This window comes from Pinus tabuliformis, chromosome 7 (genome assembly GCF_031772625.1).
Source record: "Pinus tabuliformis cultivar Carrire ecotype Pingquan chromosome 7, CPIR1, whole genome shotgun sequence".
NCBI lineage: Eukaryota > Viridiplantae > Streptophyta > Pinopsida > Pinales > Pinaceae > Pinus > Pinus tabuliformis.
The window spans coordinates 359,031,094-359,049,724 of NC_142293.1; the positions used below are offsets into that span (position 1 = coordinate 359,031,094).

The 18,631-nt window shown below is 35.5% G+C and overlaps 1 protein-coding gene across 6 annotated transcripts in view; it reads right to left on the minus strand.

Moving 5' to 3' along the window:
- The window catches only part of LOC149247432 (uncharacterized), a 91,687-nt gene that overhangs the window by 24,522 nt on the left and 48,534 nt on the right, over positions 1–18,631 (minus strand). For 4 of the 6 annotated variants that reach the window (XM_089458212.1, XM_089458209.1, XM_089458207.1 and 1 more), the window contains 3 exons: positions 11,523–11,904; positions 10,323–10,674; positions 9,970–10,222 (listed from right to left, as the gene is read on the minus strand). In XM_089458212.1, the coding sequence (XP_089314338.1) occupies positions 9,970–10,222; positions 10,323–10,601 (532 nt within the window). In that variant the 5' untranslated portion in view covers positions 10,602–10,674; positions 11,523–11,904. The remainder of the gene's footprint in view (positions 1–9,969; positions 10,223–10,322; positions 10,675–11,522; positions 11,905–18,631) is intronic. The other 2 variants (XM_089458211.1, XM_089458210.1) reach the window with 1 other exon arrangement.

Here is an 18,631-nt window from a genome sequence, read left to right on the forward strand (position 1 = left end):
AAAAAACGATGTTTTTTTTGTTCACGGGCCACTGTCATCCAACCCGGCCCCGACTAGGCTCAAACTCAGCTGAGCAGTTCAGGTTATTACTGAGCCGGTCGGGTTATTACTGAGCCGACCGAGTTGTTAGAAAACTTAGCTAGCTCAGTAATAACTCTGCCGGCTCGATAATAACTCGGTCGGATAGGTAATAACCCGGTCGGCCGAACCAGTGAGGCCTTGACTCGGACCAACTTAGCTGAGTCGGTTCCAAGCCGGTTGAATCTTAAAACACTGCTTGTAGCTAGGAAAAGGTGTGAAGTTTGCTGCCGAAGAGCTGAAGTGAATGCGAGTTTGAGGAAGTCTAAGGAAAGAAGGAAAATCAAAATTTTGGTGTTTCTCTTTCTCTATTTCATGCTCTGAATTGGTAGATCGAAGTCTTCCAAGTTTTTCTACTACCAGAAGCTGCCAGTTGTTGTAAGCTACTGCTAGTCGAAGTTGTTGGAAAGAGGTCGAAATTCTGGGAGGCTGACTTGGTGTGGATGAAAGGTCTTGTCTTGGTCTAGGGTGAAGATTCTTAAAGAATAATATTGAAAGGAAGAATTATCTTGACTGGGTTTTCCCCTCAAGGGGGTTTTTTCCTTGGCATGTGCCTACATCTAGTGCTTATTGTTTTATGTGCTACTGCTTTTGGTAATTAGTTAATGAACTGAAGAAAGAAGATGTAAAGAATCATAATAATAAGAAACATCAAAAGTAATTATAAAGAACAAGAAAAAATGTATGCCTTTATGATTATCTAACATGGTATCAGAGCTTTGGTGAAGAAGGAAGAAAAAGGCAGTCTCAAGCACTTGATCCATTCATAGGGACTATCTCAGGGAAGGAGTCTATTATATTCAAGGAAGATGTCTAACTCAATCAAGGGTGAGAAAAAACTTGAAGGAGCCTCTAACTTCAAGTCCTAGAAGAAGAGGATTGACCAAATCCTCGAAAAGAATAAGGTATTGGACTTGGTAGGAGGAAATGTAAAGAAACCTACAAAGGAATCGAATGATGCCGACAAAATGAAATTCAGGGAATTAGAATTGGTGGCCATGACTCTGATGGTAGAAGGGATAAAGGACAATCTTGTCCCATTCATAGCTAACATTGATCATGCTCAGGAAATGTATGAACCCTTATCGAAGCTATTTACTATTAAGAATAGTGGTCAAGTAGCAAGTTTGAAGAATGAGCTAAGAAATACAAAGATGAATGAAGAAGATATTGTGGCAACCTTCTTTGTTAAGATAGCTAGACTCAAGGATGATCTCTTGGCCATTGATGAGAATATTCCAGACAAAGAACTTTTGATCATTGCTTTATTAGGATTTCCACCCTCTTGGGTTGCATTTGCTGCAGGTCCCGACAGTTGGAAGGTAGATCCCACCTTTGAAGAATTACAGATCGCCTGCAGTCAAGAAGAACTAAGGATCTCAATGGTTATCAATCCTGAAGGAGTATCAAATGTTTACTTTTCTCGTCATAAAGGAAAGAGATCGAAGGGACCAAGGAAGAAAGTTGACATGTCCAAGATAGAGTGCTAGTAATGTCATAAGAAAGGTCACTTCAAAAGTGACTGTCCCGACAATCCAAAGAATAAGAAGAGAGGATGGGATCAAGCTAAACTTTGATGAGGAAGGATACTCAAAGAAAGTAGCCAAAAGAACCTAATATTAGGGACTTACACTACTACGCCCTTTTCTTGTAGCTTTATATATCTTGTTTTATAGGTTTTAGAATTTATAGGTTTTAACTTATTTTTGAAAATCCATTTTTTGTATTGTTTTTATAAGTTTGTAGGTATCCCTCAAGCTTTGAAGGGAGCCCCCAACAACTACCTAAGATAAGTATCTCATGTCTTTTTACTTTTTGTTTTCATGTACTCATTTAGTTTTGATTATATTAAATATTAATCACCTTTCTCCCTCTATTGTCTTGAGTAGGGAAAAACATTTGCAAGGACGATCTCTCAAGACAAGGTTAGTCAAGAAACAAATGTATGATTTAATACATTGATTAAAAGGATTATTCATTTGATATTCTATTACTAACTTTTTTATGACTATCTGTATTGAATCTTAGTGATTCTTGCTTTGGATGATTCATCACTTGATAAATCTACCCACCCCACTCATATTCTTGACTGATTATGTAGAACCCTAGACATGTTTTGGAAAACCCTAACTGAAGGGTATGCTAATGTGAACGTCTGAAACCCTAAAAATCCTTGGGGATATTGTGAAATGTTTTTAATTGATGATGTCATGTTTGGGATTTTTGGTATAATCGAGAAAACCTAACTTGTTAAGATTGAATGATAAGATCTAAAGCTCTGAACCTTTGAAGTTTTGGTAATTGTTGGGTTTGATATGTTTCTACATTCAAACCCTAGCTCATTAGGATTTGGTAGAGTGTGTGAGTAAGACCCTTATATTGTCTTAGAAATGATTTCCTTGGTATGTGTGTTTTTGTATGAACAAACCCTAGTGAAGTTAAAATTATCTAGTATGTGTGATATAACAACTAAAATCTATTAAATGATTGTTGAAAATGAAAATCTAGGGTTTTGCAGTTAAATCCTAGTAATAACATTATCTAGTGTGAAATGTAACAATCTGAGATCTATGTATTTAATGATTGTTGAAATTGTGAAAATGGAATTCTAGGGTTTTGGAGTTGAACCTTAGTCAAAGTAAAATCTATGAAATATGATGATTTGAGATTTGTGTAAGATTGTTGAAATTGTGAAAATAGAATTCTAGGGTTTTGGAGTTAAACCTTAGTCAAAGTAGAAATATTTGATGAATATTGACAATATGATAATTTGAGATTTGTGAAAGATTGTTGAAATTTGAGTTTTGGATGGATTTGATGATTGATCAGAAATCTAGGGTTTGCAACTAACCCTAGTGGAAGTTGGTCAGGTTAATGACTAAGCTATGATTGACTTTGATTGATTCTTTTGTATGAAATCTAGGATTTGTATGAATCCCTAGTGAGAAGTCTAACATATGTATTTTGAAAGGTTGTTAGATGCCTTGTAGATCTATATTTGTGTGAATTGTTTCTATGGTTTTCTATATGTTGAAGTAAGGTATGTCATACCTTTGGAAGAAACATTGAAACCCTAGATGGAATGAAAGGTGTTATGAAGTAGTCTAGGGTTTATGATAAAGTCCCTAACAAGATGTTGAAGAGTATTTATCTCTTGCTTTGGTATTTGAGTATATATATATATATATATATATATATATATATATATATATATATATATATAGATGAAATTCTTCCATGATTCTGATATGCTTCTATAGATTTGGTTTTACTTTCTATTTAAGTTGTCCAGGTACACAATCTTCAAATTGGTGAAGATGTTCACTGATGTGATAAGCATGATGGGGATGATGATGACTCTGATGAAATGGTTGGAATCCACGAAAGATTCTCCAATGTTGAAAGGAAGAATTTGATCTCCTGGTGGAAGCATGAATAGAAGAGATCTCCCTAAGATTAAGAGGGTGTTCGAATAAAGAGGTGCTTCCTGGTTGAGAGCGAGGGAATAGCTTCATGTTAATTGAAGAATGAATTTCATAGGTTAGGTTGCTACATGAGAAGTAGGAAAGGAAAGCATATGATTGAGGAATTTTCTATCAAAGATTCAGTTTATAGTCCTACTATGAAAAGTTGAGAAGCAACATCAATTTGTCTGAAAGACCCCGGAGATTTGTAATTTTTTATGTACATGTGAAAGTGTATTATTTATTGGAGTCATGTTTGTACAGGTGAATCTCTCGAAAGTTTTTTATAGCATGTTGGTTACCAATCAGTTTGATTGGGAGAGATTGGCTTTTCTTGATAAGATTGATCAAGGGGTGTTGAGGCTTTATGAGTGAAGCATTGCCTCGGATGACATCTACCCAGCATATTGTGTTGATGTTCGAGTCCCGAAGTTGGAAATATGGTGTTGGTTATTGAGCTATATTTTGGATACACACCTGGATTTTTGGGTTGATGGTTAAGTAAGCCTGAGGGTACCTAAAGGGGCTGAAACCTTGATTCCATCTTAGTCCCACCTGGATAGATTGCCTTGGTCAGGAATCTAATCCATGGCATTGTGATGCCTAAATTATTGAGTGACTATTTGGATAGATTTCCCTGGTGAGGAATCTAGTCCATGGCATTGTGATGCCTAAAGTTCTTCATGGTTCATATAGTTTGAGATCTTCCATTGTATTTTCACATTATGAATACCTCCCTAGTTAAGAGGGAGCGTTAGAAAATGTAACTATGTTCAGTCTTCATTAATGTACTTGAGTCATCATGTAATGTACTTGTTAAAAGAATATAGAAAAGAATTTTTATTATTATTATTCTGACATGTTAAAGCATGGGTTTCATGCTTGGGTCACCATGTTTTAGGTCAAAGTCCCCATTGAGGACTTCTAGGATTTATTCTAATTCAATAGAGTCAATGTACTTTTGAAGAGACCCTTCTTTGGCTTTTGAATCATGTAAAAAGGTTGAGTATTGAGTCAAATATGAATTATGTAACCTCCACAACATGTCAGCCTAAGAGAAGATCAAGTCAGCCTAAGGAACCTATTCAACCCCACAAGAAGCCTATAAAATCAAGCTCATCGAATTCATTTGGAGCATCATTCTCTCACACAAGTTCGAATTCTCTTATAGGTGGGAAGAAGTGTGAAAATCTCTTGTAGCTGGGAAGAAGTATGAAGTTGTCTTATAGTTGGGAAAAGGTGTAAAGTTTGTTGTCGGATAGCCGAAGTGAATGTGAGTTTGGGGAAGTCTAAGGAAAGAAGGAAAAACAAAATTTTGGTGTTTCTCTTTCTTTGTTTCATGCTCTGGATTGGGAGATCAAAGTCTTCCAAGTTTGTCTATTGTCAAAAGCTGCCAATTGTTGTAAGTTGCTTCCTAGTCGAAGTTGTTGGAAAGAGGTCAAAATTTTGGGAGGCTGACTTAGTGTGGAGGAGAGGTCTTGTCTTGGTCTAGGGTGAAGAGTCTCAAAGAATACTATTGAAAGAAAGAAGTGCCCTCACTGGTTTTTCCCCTGGAGGGGCTTTTGCCTTGGCATGTGACTACATCTAGTGTCTATTGTTTTATGTGTTGCTGCTTTCGGTAATTGCTTGATGAACTAAAGAAAGAAGATATAAAGAATCGTAATAATAAGAAACATCACAAGTAATTATCAAGAACAAGAAAATATTTATGCTTTTGTGATTTTCTAAGACTTCTATCTATGTTGCCATACAAAATTAAGACTCTTATAGAAAATGCAATGATGCATGCTTACTCTTTTGTTAGTATGAATTGCTTCAGGGTCCTTACAATTCCCTCCTTCCATCATGCTCGTCATTTTCTAGCAATCAACAAACACAAGCGTGCTTTGATTTGATCTTTCATCCTTCTCATCTTACTTCCTTTATTATGTACCTGCAATATTCACCGACAAGTACAACCAAAAAAAAATATAAAAAGACAAGATCATGATGTTAACATTATCAAACTAGGGTTTCTATGGTATCTTAGAGGGTCTACTCCTAGGGTTCTTAAATACAAACCCTAAATTCCTTGACCTTATCCTTGATAAGGTTTTTACTTTCATTGGAAACATTAGCCCTATGGTTTAGCCAATTCAACCCTTGCTAGGTTTTACCATATACCCTTGATTATCCGCAAACCCTAGATGACAAGAGTTAGGGCTTCTATAAGGGAACAAGTTAATTAGGGTTTCTCACTTAACTAGGTTTTTCTAATCAAAGTCCCATCTAGGGTTTACAAATCCTAAATACCAAAAACCTTGAACAAGGTGAAGTCTACAAACCCTAGAACCCTAATGCAATCCATGTCATTACATAATGTAGACCCTTTATTCAACTGAAGCTAGATGAATGTAAAAACAATTATACATACCTTACTGCAACCTCACCTTATCCTTTCCTTCAAAGAATTGATCTCTAGATGACTTCATTTGTTTCCCAAGGATAAAATGTTGATCTCATAGGTGTAGCAGTACTTCTATCTTGGGGTATGTTGTAGATGTTGCTACAGATCCTCAAGCTAGACTTCTATCACAACCCTTTGCTTTAACAATCCTTTCTTACTTCGATGACCTTGATGATAGATGTATAATTAACCGTATGTTATCATTATGCAACTTCGACCCTGTAGTTAGGGCATACCATAGTCACTATAGTATCCTTGATGTTAGGCTTAAAATGCCTCTTCAACCTGTGGTATTATATCTTTTACAAGTTACCTCACTTCATTGGACTGTAGGGCTACTTCTAGCCTTGGATTCCTCAAGAAATAAGGTTATAGGTCTTGGCCTATCTTATTAGGAGAACAAAACCTTGCAAACTTGGATTAAGTTTTATAGATCTCAGTATTTCTGAATTTTATATGGTGACTTCGTCCCTTTCGTTAGGGCTATGACAACTAATGGAAACACCTCACAAACATGCCAAAAATACCTTCCAAAAATTGTGGTCCTTTCTTTGCTTTAATGAGACTTATTTGTTGGTTTAAATCATGCTTCAAATCATGCTTCTAGGACACATAATAAATCTCACCTTTCCTTCAAGTCTTAACTTTACTTGCACCTTACAGGATCTTTAGCCTATTATAAGCTTATTAGCTTTGCTTCTCGAATCTCCTGAAATGATGAGGTCACTACCTGAGGTGAATGTTTCCAACACCTTCAAAAAGGTTTGTCTTATTAGAAGGATGCTCGTAACATGACCTCTTGATCGACTTCACTTCTAGTCATTTCAACCTTTAAGATATATGTAGACAGTCCAATCTTTTTGACTTTTTGGAGCAATGCAAAATCCTTCTAGTGATCTTCCATCTACCTAGACTCGTGACCTTAGCTCTGATACCATGTTGGAGAATTTATTAGGGCATATTTTATTTTTACTTCTCATTGCTTGAGAATTATTTATGATATCATATTCTTCTTTATTATACTTATGTTCTTGTAATCAAATAAATGCCAAAACAATGAAGATCGCAACCATATAAAGATGAACACAAGATATAGGCTCTAATCCAGGGCAAAAACCCCTCCAAGGGGAAAACTTAGAAAGAACTTCTCTTCTTATAGAATTAATTCAAAGGAGACTTTCAAGACCAAAAACAAGACCCAAATCTATCACCAAGATGTCAAGTCAACAATCCAAAACTTATTTTGCAATGAAAAACAAGATCTTCGGGGAAGCAACCAAATATGCAACACCTTCGTGCAATGACCTCTTGCATGCCCATAAACCCTAGGCCTCTCGGAAGGGTGTGTTGTTCCAAGCAGAATTTGAGATCCAAACTTTCTAGGGTTTCTCTCTTCTTCACTAGAGTTTCTTCTTCCTTCCAATACCTTTACAATTTTCCAATTTCAGATAGAATGCTCAAGATGTGTGATGGATGTGTGTTACAATAGGTAAATGTTTCATATTTATATAGCCTTCCAAGGGGATCCAATAGCCCTCTCTAGGCCGAGCTCACATATGCTACCTCACTTGGTCTTGGGAGCCTTCTAAACACTTCTATATTAAAAATATTTCTTCTTTTATTGAAACAAATGCGTGAATGGTCCTTTTACAATTTGACAAGGACACTTTAACTGGTGTAAACCCTAGGAGCACTAAATGAATGCTTGACCTAGTGACAAATAACTTGAGCATGAAACCCATGCTTTACAAAAATAATATTCTTTTGATCTTTGCATATTCTACTTTCTTCATTTGATAGATACATTATCTATAAGAGTTGTAAGTGAATGTGATAGTTAATGCCTTATCTTGGCAATTTGAGAAGGATGGATACCCTTCACATTATCTTTACTTTTTACGAGTTGGCTTGACTAACCACGTAAAGAATGTTTACCAACTAGAGTATGCTTCAACTCGTCCATGAACTTAAGGAAGATCCCATGGGGTATCCATGGAAGCTAGATACATTGCTAAAAGGGTTGCATTGTTATAGTAAAGAATACTTCCTTGAAACAATGAATCTTAGAGGAACCTCCTTCATCACCTACAACAGGCCACTCTAGATTTCATAAAACATATGTACTAACTAAACACCAGTTCTTTTGGGAAGGGGTGAAAGGATGAAAACTAACATGTGGCCACATTTGACATATGCAAATGAAAAAAATATAAGATGGTAAAGACACCAAGGACATTACATCCACTACATATAAGATGGTAAAGACACCAAGGACATTGCATCCCTACTAGTCCCAACAAGGAAATGGGTTAACATCATTATGGATTTTATAATGGGACTTCCAAGGGTAGGAAACAATCTCCTCATATTCAACCTTGAGGGCAACACTAATTTGAAAGGTGAGAGCATGTCAAGGTCCCACACCCTAACCTCCCTACTTCAGGCTATATAGGAGTTCCTTAATTGTTGTATGCAATTATCATCTTTGAATAAAGCCCAATTAATAGTAGTGGATGGTTATTCAATGTAAAGATAAAGCCCATTAAATAGTAGTGGATGGTTATTCAATGTACAAGGATCCATAAGACCCACTATGTAGTTGTTAACCATTAGTGTTGCTAAAGTTATTTAAAGAGATACAACACTGGAATTTTTGTAGTATTGTGTCTCTGCAGCTCTCCTTGTGTATATAGATCTCTCCTCCTCAGTGGAAACTTGTCCTCTTAAGAGGCATGTCAACGTGTATTCTTCTTTGCATTATATATGTACAACTGCATCTTTACATATTTCATTTTATTGTCCCTTGTTTGTGGTTACGCTGCTATTTACTTCTCTGTATATCTGGTTTTGTCTCAATTCTCAAGGGTTGAGGAACACCGCATGGAGTCAATGTTTAATATGGTATATTGCTTTTCATTTCACTAAGTAGCACTACCCCTTTTATAAAATTTGAGCTCAGGGACCGGATTCCAGTGTGAGATACGCTATAGATTCTTATAGGGGAGGGCATAAATCCCTGGTTGCTGGGTTAAGAAATCCTATAAACGGAGCAGATCCCTATTGATTGGTTATAAAGGGAGCAAATCCCCATTGACCCATGTAGAGTGAACCACTGCTTGTTTGTGAAAGGCTGCGGAAGCCTGTAGATACCTTGTTCTTCTTGATTGGCTACGGAAGCCTAAGGCATACTGGTTTGATAGAATATGATACAACACTAATGGGATGCGCGCCAAAAACAAAATTACATAAAAAACAAGACTACTCAAGAATGTGTTGCAGACAGACACATTCTATTCCATTAAAACCTGTCCATGAGTGCGTGATGGCTGGATTCGTCTATCAGTCGCCCCTTTTTTCTTTGTAATTTTAATTACCCACAAGATACATTACGAGCACGAAAAACAAATAGTAGCTGCTTACAGTTTAGTCTATTAGTGACTTATCTGGAAAAAGCTGGAAATCAATCAGACAAATAAAGCTCGCCAATCTAACTTAATTTATTGAACGTATATACCTGCTGAAAGGACAAGAAGGTTATATTGGCAAGAGTACAAGAAAAGAGATAGGGGGAGATGAATTACCAGCATCTATGGATGTTCCAAAATTTATAGTAGGAGTAGTAAAACCTAGGGCATGATAACATATCAAAGGTCAAAGGCCTATCCCATTTCCTATCTAGAACTAATTCTAGCTATGCCTAAATACAGCTTGAAACTTCTTTACGCAACTAAAGTTCAGTGCTCGCCAAGGAAAAAAATGCTCAAATCTTGTCAAATAAATCAGCATCATTTTTTAAACTTGAACATCTTATCAAGACAATCCTAAATACTAATGTATATTGACACGCAGCATCTACACATGTAAGGAGTACGAAGCCATAAGCTGGAGCCAAAAAAACAGTTATTTAAAATTGCAGGAAACACAAGAAATCTGACACATTGATAAGAACAGATCCCACGTTCATTGGATTTGAGACTATACCTGAAGCAGGACGTTGTTGTTTTGATTTCGTTAGAGCTTTCACATGTTCCAATTCTGCCTCTCTCTGGGGAGGAGCATTTAAATCAGGAGTTCTAAAAATCAGTGAATTTGTTGACGGTGGAGCAGCAGATGCTTCATCTTTGACACTTCCCAGCAACCTAGACTTCGGCTTGGGCTTCTTGCCAGATTCTAGGTACGATTTAACTTCCCGCTTAGATCGGAATCGATAGCCGGTAGCTTCTTCGACATAATACTACAGAAAACAACCTTTTAAATGGTGTAAATTAAAATGAAACATGTTTTATCAATTATGAGCTAGGTTCTTACAAAGGCATCACAACCATAAAATATACCTTATCACTTGAACCTGCTGTCGCGCCAGATTCGCGGTATTTTATCTCTGTTTTCCATCCTTTAGGAAACCAATCGGGGGTCTCAGCTTCAGCAGTTTTCTTTTTACTCCTCACCTGCTTCCTGATGGAAGCCACTTCCTTCCCTTGCGCCGGAATCGCCGTACCGGCCTGCATTTCTGCATGGGATGGACTGTGCTCAAGCTTTAAAGTTCTGTTTTCCATTTCAAAGGCCTGAAACGGGGAACAGCCGGGCGAATTTTTTTCAGTTGTTTCTGACATCTCAAAAGACGGATACTCCAACAGATAAATTTGAGGGGAACGGCCGAGTACAAGAGTCAAAACTCCTTGAAATCTGCACAGAAAAATAATTATATGACTTAACCTGCGATACAAGAAAAGAATTCTCTGAGCTATTTAAATGAACCTATTTCCGGCGAGCATATGAACGTCCTGTGTCTGAAATTCAAGATTTTACAAAATAATAAATTTCTACATTTCGTTGTAAAATTATTTCTTTTCAATAGTTCAAAGAAGAATTTTGTATACTGAACCTACAATTTTTAGAATTTCGTTCCGACATCAAATATCTGGAATAGATTCTGAGCGACATTTTCTGCTTCATTGCCTCACTTTCTATACTTCGTCATTTTAAAAAATACATACCCCAAGCATACTTTAACAGCTTTTCTAAATGCATTTCTATGGAGATTTAAGTGATACACATCAACCAGATTTTGATTATTTTATGGATTCTCAATGCATAGCCCGAGCATGATTTAAATTTCCTAGTATTGACACAATCCGTACTTTAAACTTTTGGTACTGACAAAAACGTGCCAAATAAAACACCCGAGGAAATAATCATTTTTAAACAAATATTGCCTTTGTTAAAAGGATAAAGCTTAAAACAGAGATTGCCACAAATATTTGAAGCAAATCTCACTCTTGAAACAAAAACCATAAACGAAACCAGCATAATGTGCACATTTGAACCAAATGACACCGATCTAATCAAACTGAGGTAAAACTCCCTAAACCTTGAAATTTCATGGTAGGGCAAAAAATCCTGTATCAAAATTTTCCAGCAGCTTTTCCAAAGTGAGATTCCAGTCGAATATTTACCCAAAACTTCAAGAAAAACTCGGAAAGTAAGAAGATGGAAAACTGCAACAAAAACAGGCACAGAAATTTGATTCTTACATTGTGCTTTCAGCAAATCTTGAGTCCGACCGAAACAAAGTTCCCTGTGGCGTAGAAAAGACACTCCCAATCTTGTTTTTCTTCCTGTTCCAAGAGCAGCCGTTTGATGGGTTAGCGCCTTTGTTCAAAAGGCTCAGCGTAGCACCTCGACTCGTTTGATGTGATGAAGCATCGCCACTGTCCAGAAGGTTCCGCTTTCGATTCCAGACGAATCGTCTCTCCCACGCCCTACCTCTCCACTTTTAACACCTCTTCCAATTGTTTTCGCTACGTGGAACGGCGCAAGCGATCGAACCCTTACTGTCTCGGATTTAAATAGACACCGTCGTTTATTATTAAAAAATATAATATATTGCAACTTCGATTACTGTGAAAGTGTTGCCTGCCATTAACCCGTCATGTCATGAGCTATCGCTTTCCGAATAAATGTTATTGGCTCCACAATCATTCATTGCGTGACAAATTAAAAACCATTTTATAATCAAGTCTCCTCTGGTCAAAATTTCCTTATATGTTATGTGTTCTAACTTTAGGGGGTTGTCTGCTAAAATTTATATTTACGTTTAAGGAAAGTTAGATATTCTATTTATATTTGCATTTATGGGGGTTGTCTTCTAAAATTTATATTCACATTTAAGGAAAGTTAGATATCCTATTTATATTTATATTTAAGGAAAGTTAGCTTTTCTATTTTTTGTCCGTATGGGAATCTTGAATTTTATTGTTTAATTAAAAATTTAAGAGATGTTTATTTAAAGCTTTCAATTTTCAGAATTTACCGTTTAAATACACCGGCATTGAAATTCACCGAACTCAATTTTCAACATGATATTAAAAAGATAAACTATATATTTAATTATATTTTAGTTTTAATTTTCAAAATTTACAATTTAAATACACCTGCATTGAAATTCACCGAACTCAATTTTAAACATGATATTAAAAAGAAAAACTATATATTTAATTTGTTTTAGTTTTAAATTATTTTAAAACAGTATATTTAATTTGTTTTAGTTTTAAATTATTTTAAAACAGTTTTGATTATTTATATTTAATTTGTTTTAGTTTTAAATTATTTTAAAACAGTTTTGATTATTTATCTTTGCATTGTGAATTTAAATGCTAATCACTTTTGGTTAACCAAACCAACCAAATTTTATATTAGACAATGAAATGGAAATTTATATTAGACAATGAAATGGAATGATATGATATTTTAAGGTATACGAGGTTAAAAATAGAGATCATTAGTTCCTTAGTTCCTTGTTTTTCAGCTTTTTGCAATTCAATCATTTTCCGATTCAAATTGATGATGAGTTGGCCCAACTTTCCAACAATCCCCTCCCTAAAAAGACAATGCCATTTCCGGATTCAAATTGATGATTAGTTGGCCCAACCTTCCAAAAATCCCCTCCCTAAAAAGACAATGCCAAGAAACTAATGCTAACATGTTCTCATAACTTTTCTGATGTGATAACTTTCTCTGATGTGATAGGGTGTTAGGGATTGGTGTGGCCCAAACAAAGTGTTATTGCTACATGATGGTGGAGATTTTACCACTCCAACTTATAATAAAAAAAAACTTACTCAAAACCTAAAACAAACTAGTCTTTGTAAAAGTGGTTTTACGTGTTATTAAAAGTTTATTTAATAACTAGTATTAAAAGTTTAACAAATAATTACTTTTATAATTTGTACTGATGTGTTCCTTCGCATCTTTTTACGAAATCCTTTAATAGTTACTGAGTCGTTTTGCCACTCATCAAATGATATGGAAATGATGTTTGTCGTTGTCTTTAATCATTATTATGCCGTATATCCAATAATTTGGACATGAATCATATAAATAATTTGTGGTGGTTTATTTGCATCTTATTTTAGGATATTTTAAAATTAATTTAATTTTTTATATATTGAAATTTAGTATTTTAAATTCGATAAGTATATATTTTTAGGAATGTAATAATGATTGAATACAATGTATAGTGAATTAAAGTATTTTATTGAGAATATAATGTATAAAAAGATAAATAATAAATAAATATTTAAAATAAAATAAAAGTGACTAAAATGATGAAATACAATTTTATACCAATTTAAAATATTAAATAAAGAATTAAGTTTTAATAAGATTAAATAAAGAGTTTTATAAAATTAAATAAAGAGATAAGTTAATATAGAATGTAACATTAAAATTGGTTTACTTTTAAGTAAAAAGAGAAGTATGATTTTAACTTGGATCGAAAAGTGTAGATTGTTTTATGTCTTTTTATAGGCTTGTGGATTCGATACTTATAGGCTTGTGGATTCGATACTTAGAAAGTATGATTTTAACTTGGATTGAAAAGTGTAGATTGTTTTTCGCTTTTTTATACGCTGGTAGATTTGATACTTAGGTTATTAGACCTTTAGGAAAAACTCTTTGTTTTAAATGCTCATGGAGGAACACTGTTGAGATGGTCAACTAAGGACAAGACAATGCTCATAGTCACATCTTGGTTTTCAAGTCACATTAGCTCATAGCCACATCTTGGTTTTCAATTCACATTAGGAGCTTGTAGAGATTTGGGGAAGGATAAAAGGCTTTTCATCCCCAATTGACGTGGATAAAATATTGGTCAACAAACTACCAAGTGGAAGGTAAGTGGAAGGTATGCATCAGAAGGAAGAGAGAAGGATGGGACTGAGCAATTAAGAACTTAAGTTAAAGGGAAAAAGGAAGTAAACAATGACTCAACTCTAAGAACATTTGAGGCGTAAGAGAATTACCAAGATGGTTCTACTAGGGATACATCAATTCTCATTTGATTTGATTAATTAAGCTTTGGATTTGAGCATATTGGAAACCCTCACTTTGATAATGCGGCAATGAGTGTGAGAAGAAAAGGACTAGGTCATGAGAAGTTGCCCACATTGCTTTGGACCATTGAGGAGGTCCCTAGTGATAAGAAGGAAGTTAGTTCAAGTGGAATGAGAAGTTTCCCACATTGGTTTGGACCATTGAGGAGATCCCTAGTGATAAGAAGGAAGTTAGTTCAAGTGGAAACTTCTTGTTAGGTGTAAAGGAGATTGTGAGGGATCATAAAAATGGAAAAATAAGTGTATTAGGGATCCCTAGAGTGAGTACAAATGATAGTAGGTTTAGATGTGAGTTTGATAAGTGTGGAAGGAATAACAAATAGGGCCTCAATTAGGTATTTTTGACATAGACCCAATCCCTTTGATATATACCCAATCCCTTGGACAATATTAAATAGGTTGGGTATTCAATTTTTTCCTCTTAAACAAAATTCTAAGATCATTTCTACTCTTACTAAGGCACTCTACTCATCAAAAGCTTTCTAATGATTATACTCTTCTCAATTCTTAAGTCCAAGCAAGAAGTTACGACAAGACCTTCTAAAGTATACTAGTGGATTTCTCTTTTCTACCATGTCATCATGCCTACGTGGCTCCACACGTGCTAGTTGATGTGGCTACATATAATGACACCTTAGAAATTGGATGAATGTGCCCTCAATTCATGTTTATCAAGGCATTTTACTCTCTCTACAACTTATCACAATTTAGAAAAAGTTATATGGAGTAAGTTTTGCACCTCTTCTTGTCATGCCCTGATCATTTTTATCATGTGACATATCATGCCAAGGAATTTTTTGACAAAACACATTGTGCCATCAAAAATTTTCTCCTATGTAATGGCTCCCACTTTGGTTATCACATTACTTGAAACTGTGTGGCGTATCACACGAATTTTATCTTCATGATGTATGTCACATCGCATGAATCTTTCATTTAGTGTGATGTGCATCTTCCTTCCATTTTCTTTCTCCTCCTTTATATTTATCTTCCTTTGTCCTTTCTCTCCTTCTTCTACCTTTCCTTCCCTTTCCCTTTCTTTCATGTCCTTTCTCTCCTTATTCTACCTTTCCTTCCCTTTCCCTTTCTTTCATCCTTCTTTTCTTGTCCTTCCTTCTTCCAATCACATCTGTGTCCCCTACTAAAAATTATGTTAGGGTCCTATAAATATAGTAATCAAGGTATGGTTATCTAGCCATTTAGCCCACTCTGATATTGTAAATTATTTTTCATTTTTGGATTGTTTAGTCTTTAAAAAGAAAATTTGAAAAGGAAAAAAAATAAAGAGGAAAGAGAAGAAAAAAAAATTGAAAAATTGAAAAACAATTGAAAAATACAACGAAAAAGAAAAATAAAATAGAGAAAAAATAAAGATTAATGGGGAAAAGAAAAATAAATAGATAAAAAATAATAAAACCCCAAACGGGCGTGCTAGTTCAAATGTCGCCAATAGTTAAAGTATATTAAACTTTGTTTTAAAGCTTTGAATAAAGGTGACTTGATGTTTTTTGTCGCTTTCCATAGAGAATTTTCAACTTTGAAGGGCTAAGATCGACCCCGCCTGGATCAATGACGGGGGACGATGTTCGGAACCCCCCCACCGCCCTACTCGGCCTTTCGGGACTAGCGAGGAGAGGGGGGATCTGAAATGTTGTTTACAACAAACCACCTGAGGTAGCGTGGCGGCTCCACATTTATTTTGGGGGATCATTTCCCTTTACCACCTACCACCCTAACCCCCCCCCCCCCCCCATCGCCCCCCAAACCCTGAAAACCACCATTCAATGCTTCGTTCACCCCTTTGCTCCCATTCCATCCTCACCACCCATCATTTGTCGCTCCATCCATGGCACCCATCCTCCACATCATATAATTGTTAGCTCTCAAATCTCCCACCAATAGTCATATAATCGTTGACCATTAAATTTTCTCCCCCCAACGTCTAAAATTCGTAAATGTTACACTCCAAAACGGTAGCAATCTCATTCATCGCCCTCAATTCTTGTTATAAAAATCTTGTATCAGCCTGCATTATCCTCCTTTGCTTCTTATGTCATCCATGCAAGTTCAAATTGAATATTTCTAAGTTCGTCAACGCCCTCTACAAAGTTTTCCCTTTCTGCAACCGATCAAATTACGATGTGGTAATACTGATTTTCGTATTTGCCATTATAATTAAAAAATTTCTTTGCATAAAGGAAAGGGAAAAATGACCGATGAGAATCCTATGTTACCTCTTATCCCTGATTTAGATAGGTCTCCTTTGATTGATACCTAGTACAACATAGCAGAAACTCAATGTGAGTTTGATCTGTATGAGCTTCATAATTGGGCAAAACATAAGTATTTAGACCATAGTGATGATTTAAATATATGGGAATCAATCTTGCCTCAGTTTATCTTTCCCTAGACTCATATTTTCCCATAATTCAGTACCTAGTGTCACCTCAAGTGCCTCCCTAACCAAAAAGCAATAATTGCTTATAGAACAATGAGATCCTATTCTCAATTACCCCAGAAGCCATTTTTCAAGCCGTCTAGATTAATGCTCAAACCTCTTTACATCCATTTTCTACTGATGCACTCATGGAGATATACAAAAAGCTTACATTCCCCCATATTTTTTAATGTTTTCTGCCTGAAAATTATGAATGGCCTAGAACAAATCCCTCATACTCTACTTTTATTTTCCCTAAGATGTCAAGACAAGTCATTTCCATGGTTACTTGCCTATTAGGTTATCACAGAGCCCAGTGGGTAGATGAGGTAGTGTTAGGGCTTTTATCAGTGTTTCAATTGGTCAGAAACCATCACTCATTTTTAATTATAGTTGGTACTTATCAGATGCTATACATGAGTAGTTTTTGAAATTCAAGGCTAAAGGTGCATTCTAACACCATTCAATCTTTAGTATATTTGATGTTATTCTATCAAGCAGGCAGGTTCAAGTTCCATTTACGAAAGATGGATGATCAGGGAAGCCCACTGTTAGTTATTCACTTGACTTCTTTAGTCAAAAGGAATTCAAAAGATTATTCATTCAACGATTTTGTGGATCAGTTTTTACATACATCCTTGTGTCTTCTTCACAACGATATTATACCAAGGATTTCACCAGAGATCAAGAAGGTTTTGCATCTTACATAACAAGCTAAAGTGGGATACTGGTATCTCTACTAGAACTATATAGAGATTTGAATCTATGGGTGTGAGTTTCCTCCCTATAAATTGCCAATAGTTTTACCAGTAAGGATTTATGCTTTAGAATATATTAGACAAATGTTAAACATGTATGATCTACATTTTGTTTCAAGTAAAAATAAGGAACAATTCAAATTGAAATCACATGTTGGGCCATACATTGTCAATATCAGAGCAACAACCAAGGAAGTGGATGAATCACTGAAACAAATGAAGTCTAAGCTCATCTTCGCATGGTCTTGTGATCTATTTGGGATAATTTCAAAGTTGAGAGTTGAGCAGAAGACCACTCCATATGCACATACACCTAGACCAGAGATAGAGAAGTATGCCAATTAGGAGTAGTGGACAAAGAACACTCTACTTGAGGCTGAAGAAAAAATTGTCAGTCAATCATCTCTACAAACTCCTATTTCAAAGGACAAAGAAATCAAGAGGTTGAGGGAAAGTATGTCCCCTACAGATTTAGAAGCTCAGGCTATGGATTTTCGTGTTTTCAAGAGGAGAAAGAAGGATCCAAAGACAAATACTAAGCCTGATACTAAAAGTGATTCTCAGGTAATAAATATGCAAGAATAATACTCAGAAGAAATGGATTCACAGGAGAAAAGTACAATGGCTTTGATAGGTATTCCCACCACTTCATTCCCATATGTTGAGGAGAAAACTGAGTCACCTATCTCTTCTACATCTCAGATTCTAGCACAACAAAACATTTTTGCCAAATACAGGGAGATCAAGAAGAAGAATGAAGCATTGAAGGCTTCAACATATTTAGAGTTTTGGAAGCAAACTGCTACTACTCAACACAGGTTGTTGTCTGCATTTGACATAGAAAAGGGGCAGTTCCAAATGGCCTTTTCGGAACCTATAGCTCCACTCCCCAAAAGTGCAGAAGACTACAAAGCTTCAATATTTTCTGTTGATACCAAAAAGTTTCATGCAATCGACCAAATCGATTTGCATAAACAAGCAGGTAGATGATTTATTCAACATTGACCATTTCAGCCATGGCTGCCTCAAAGTTGCAAGACTCTCTGAATAATACA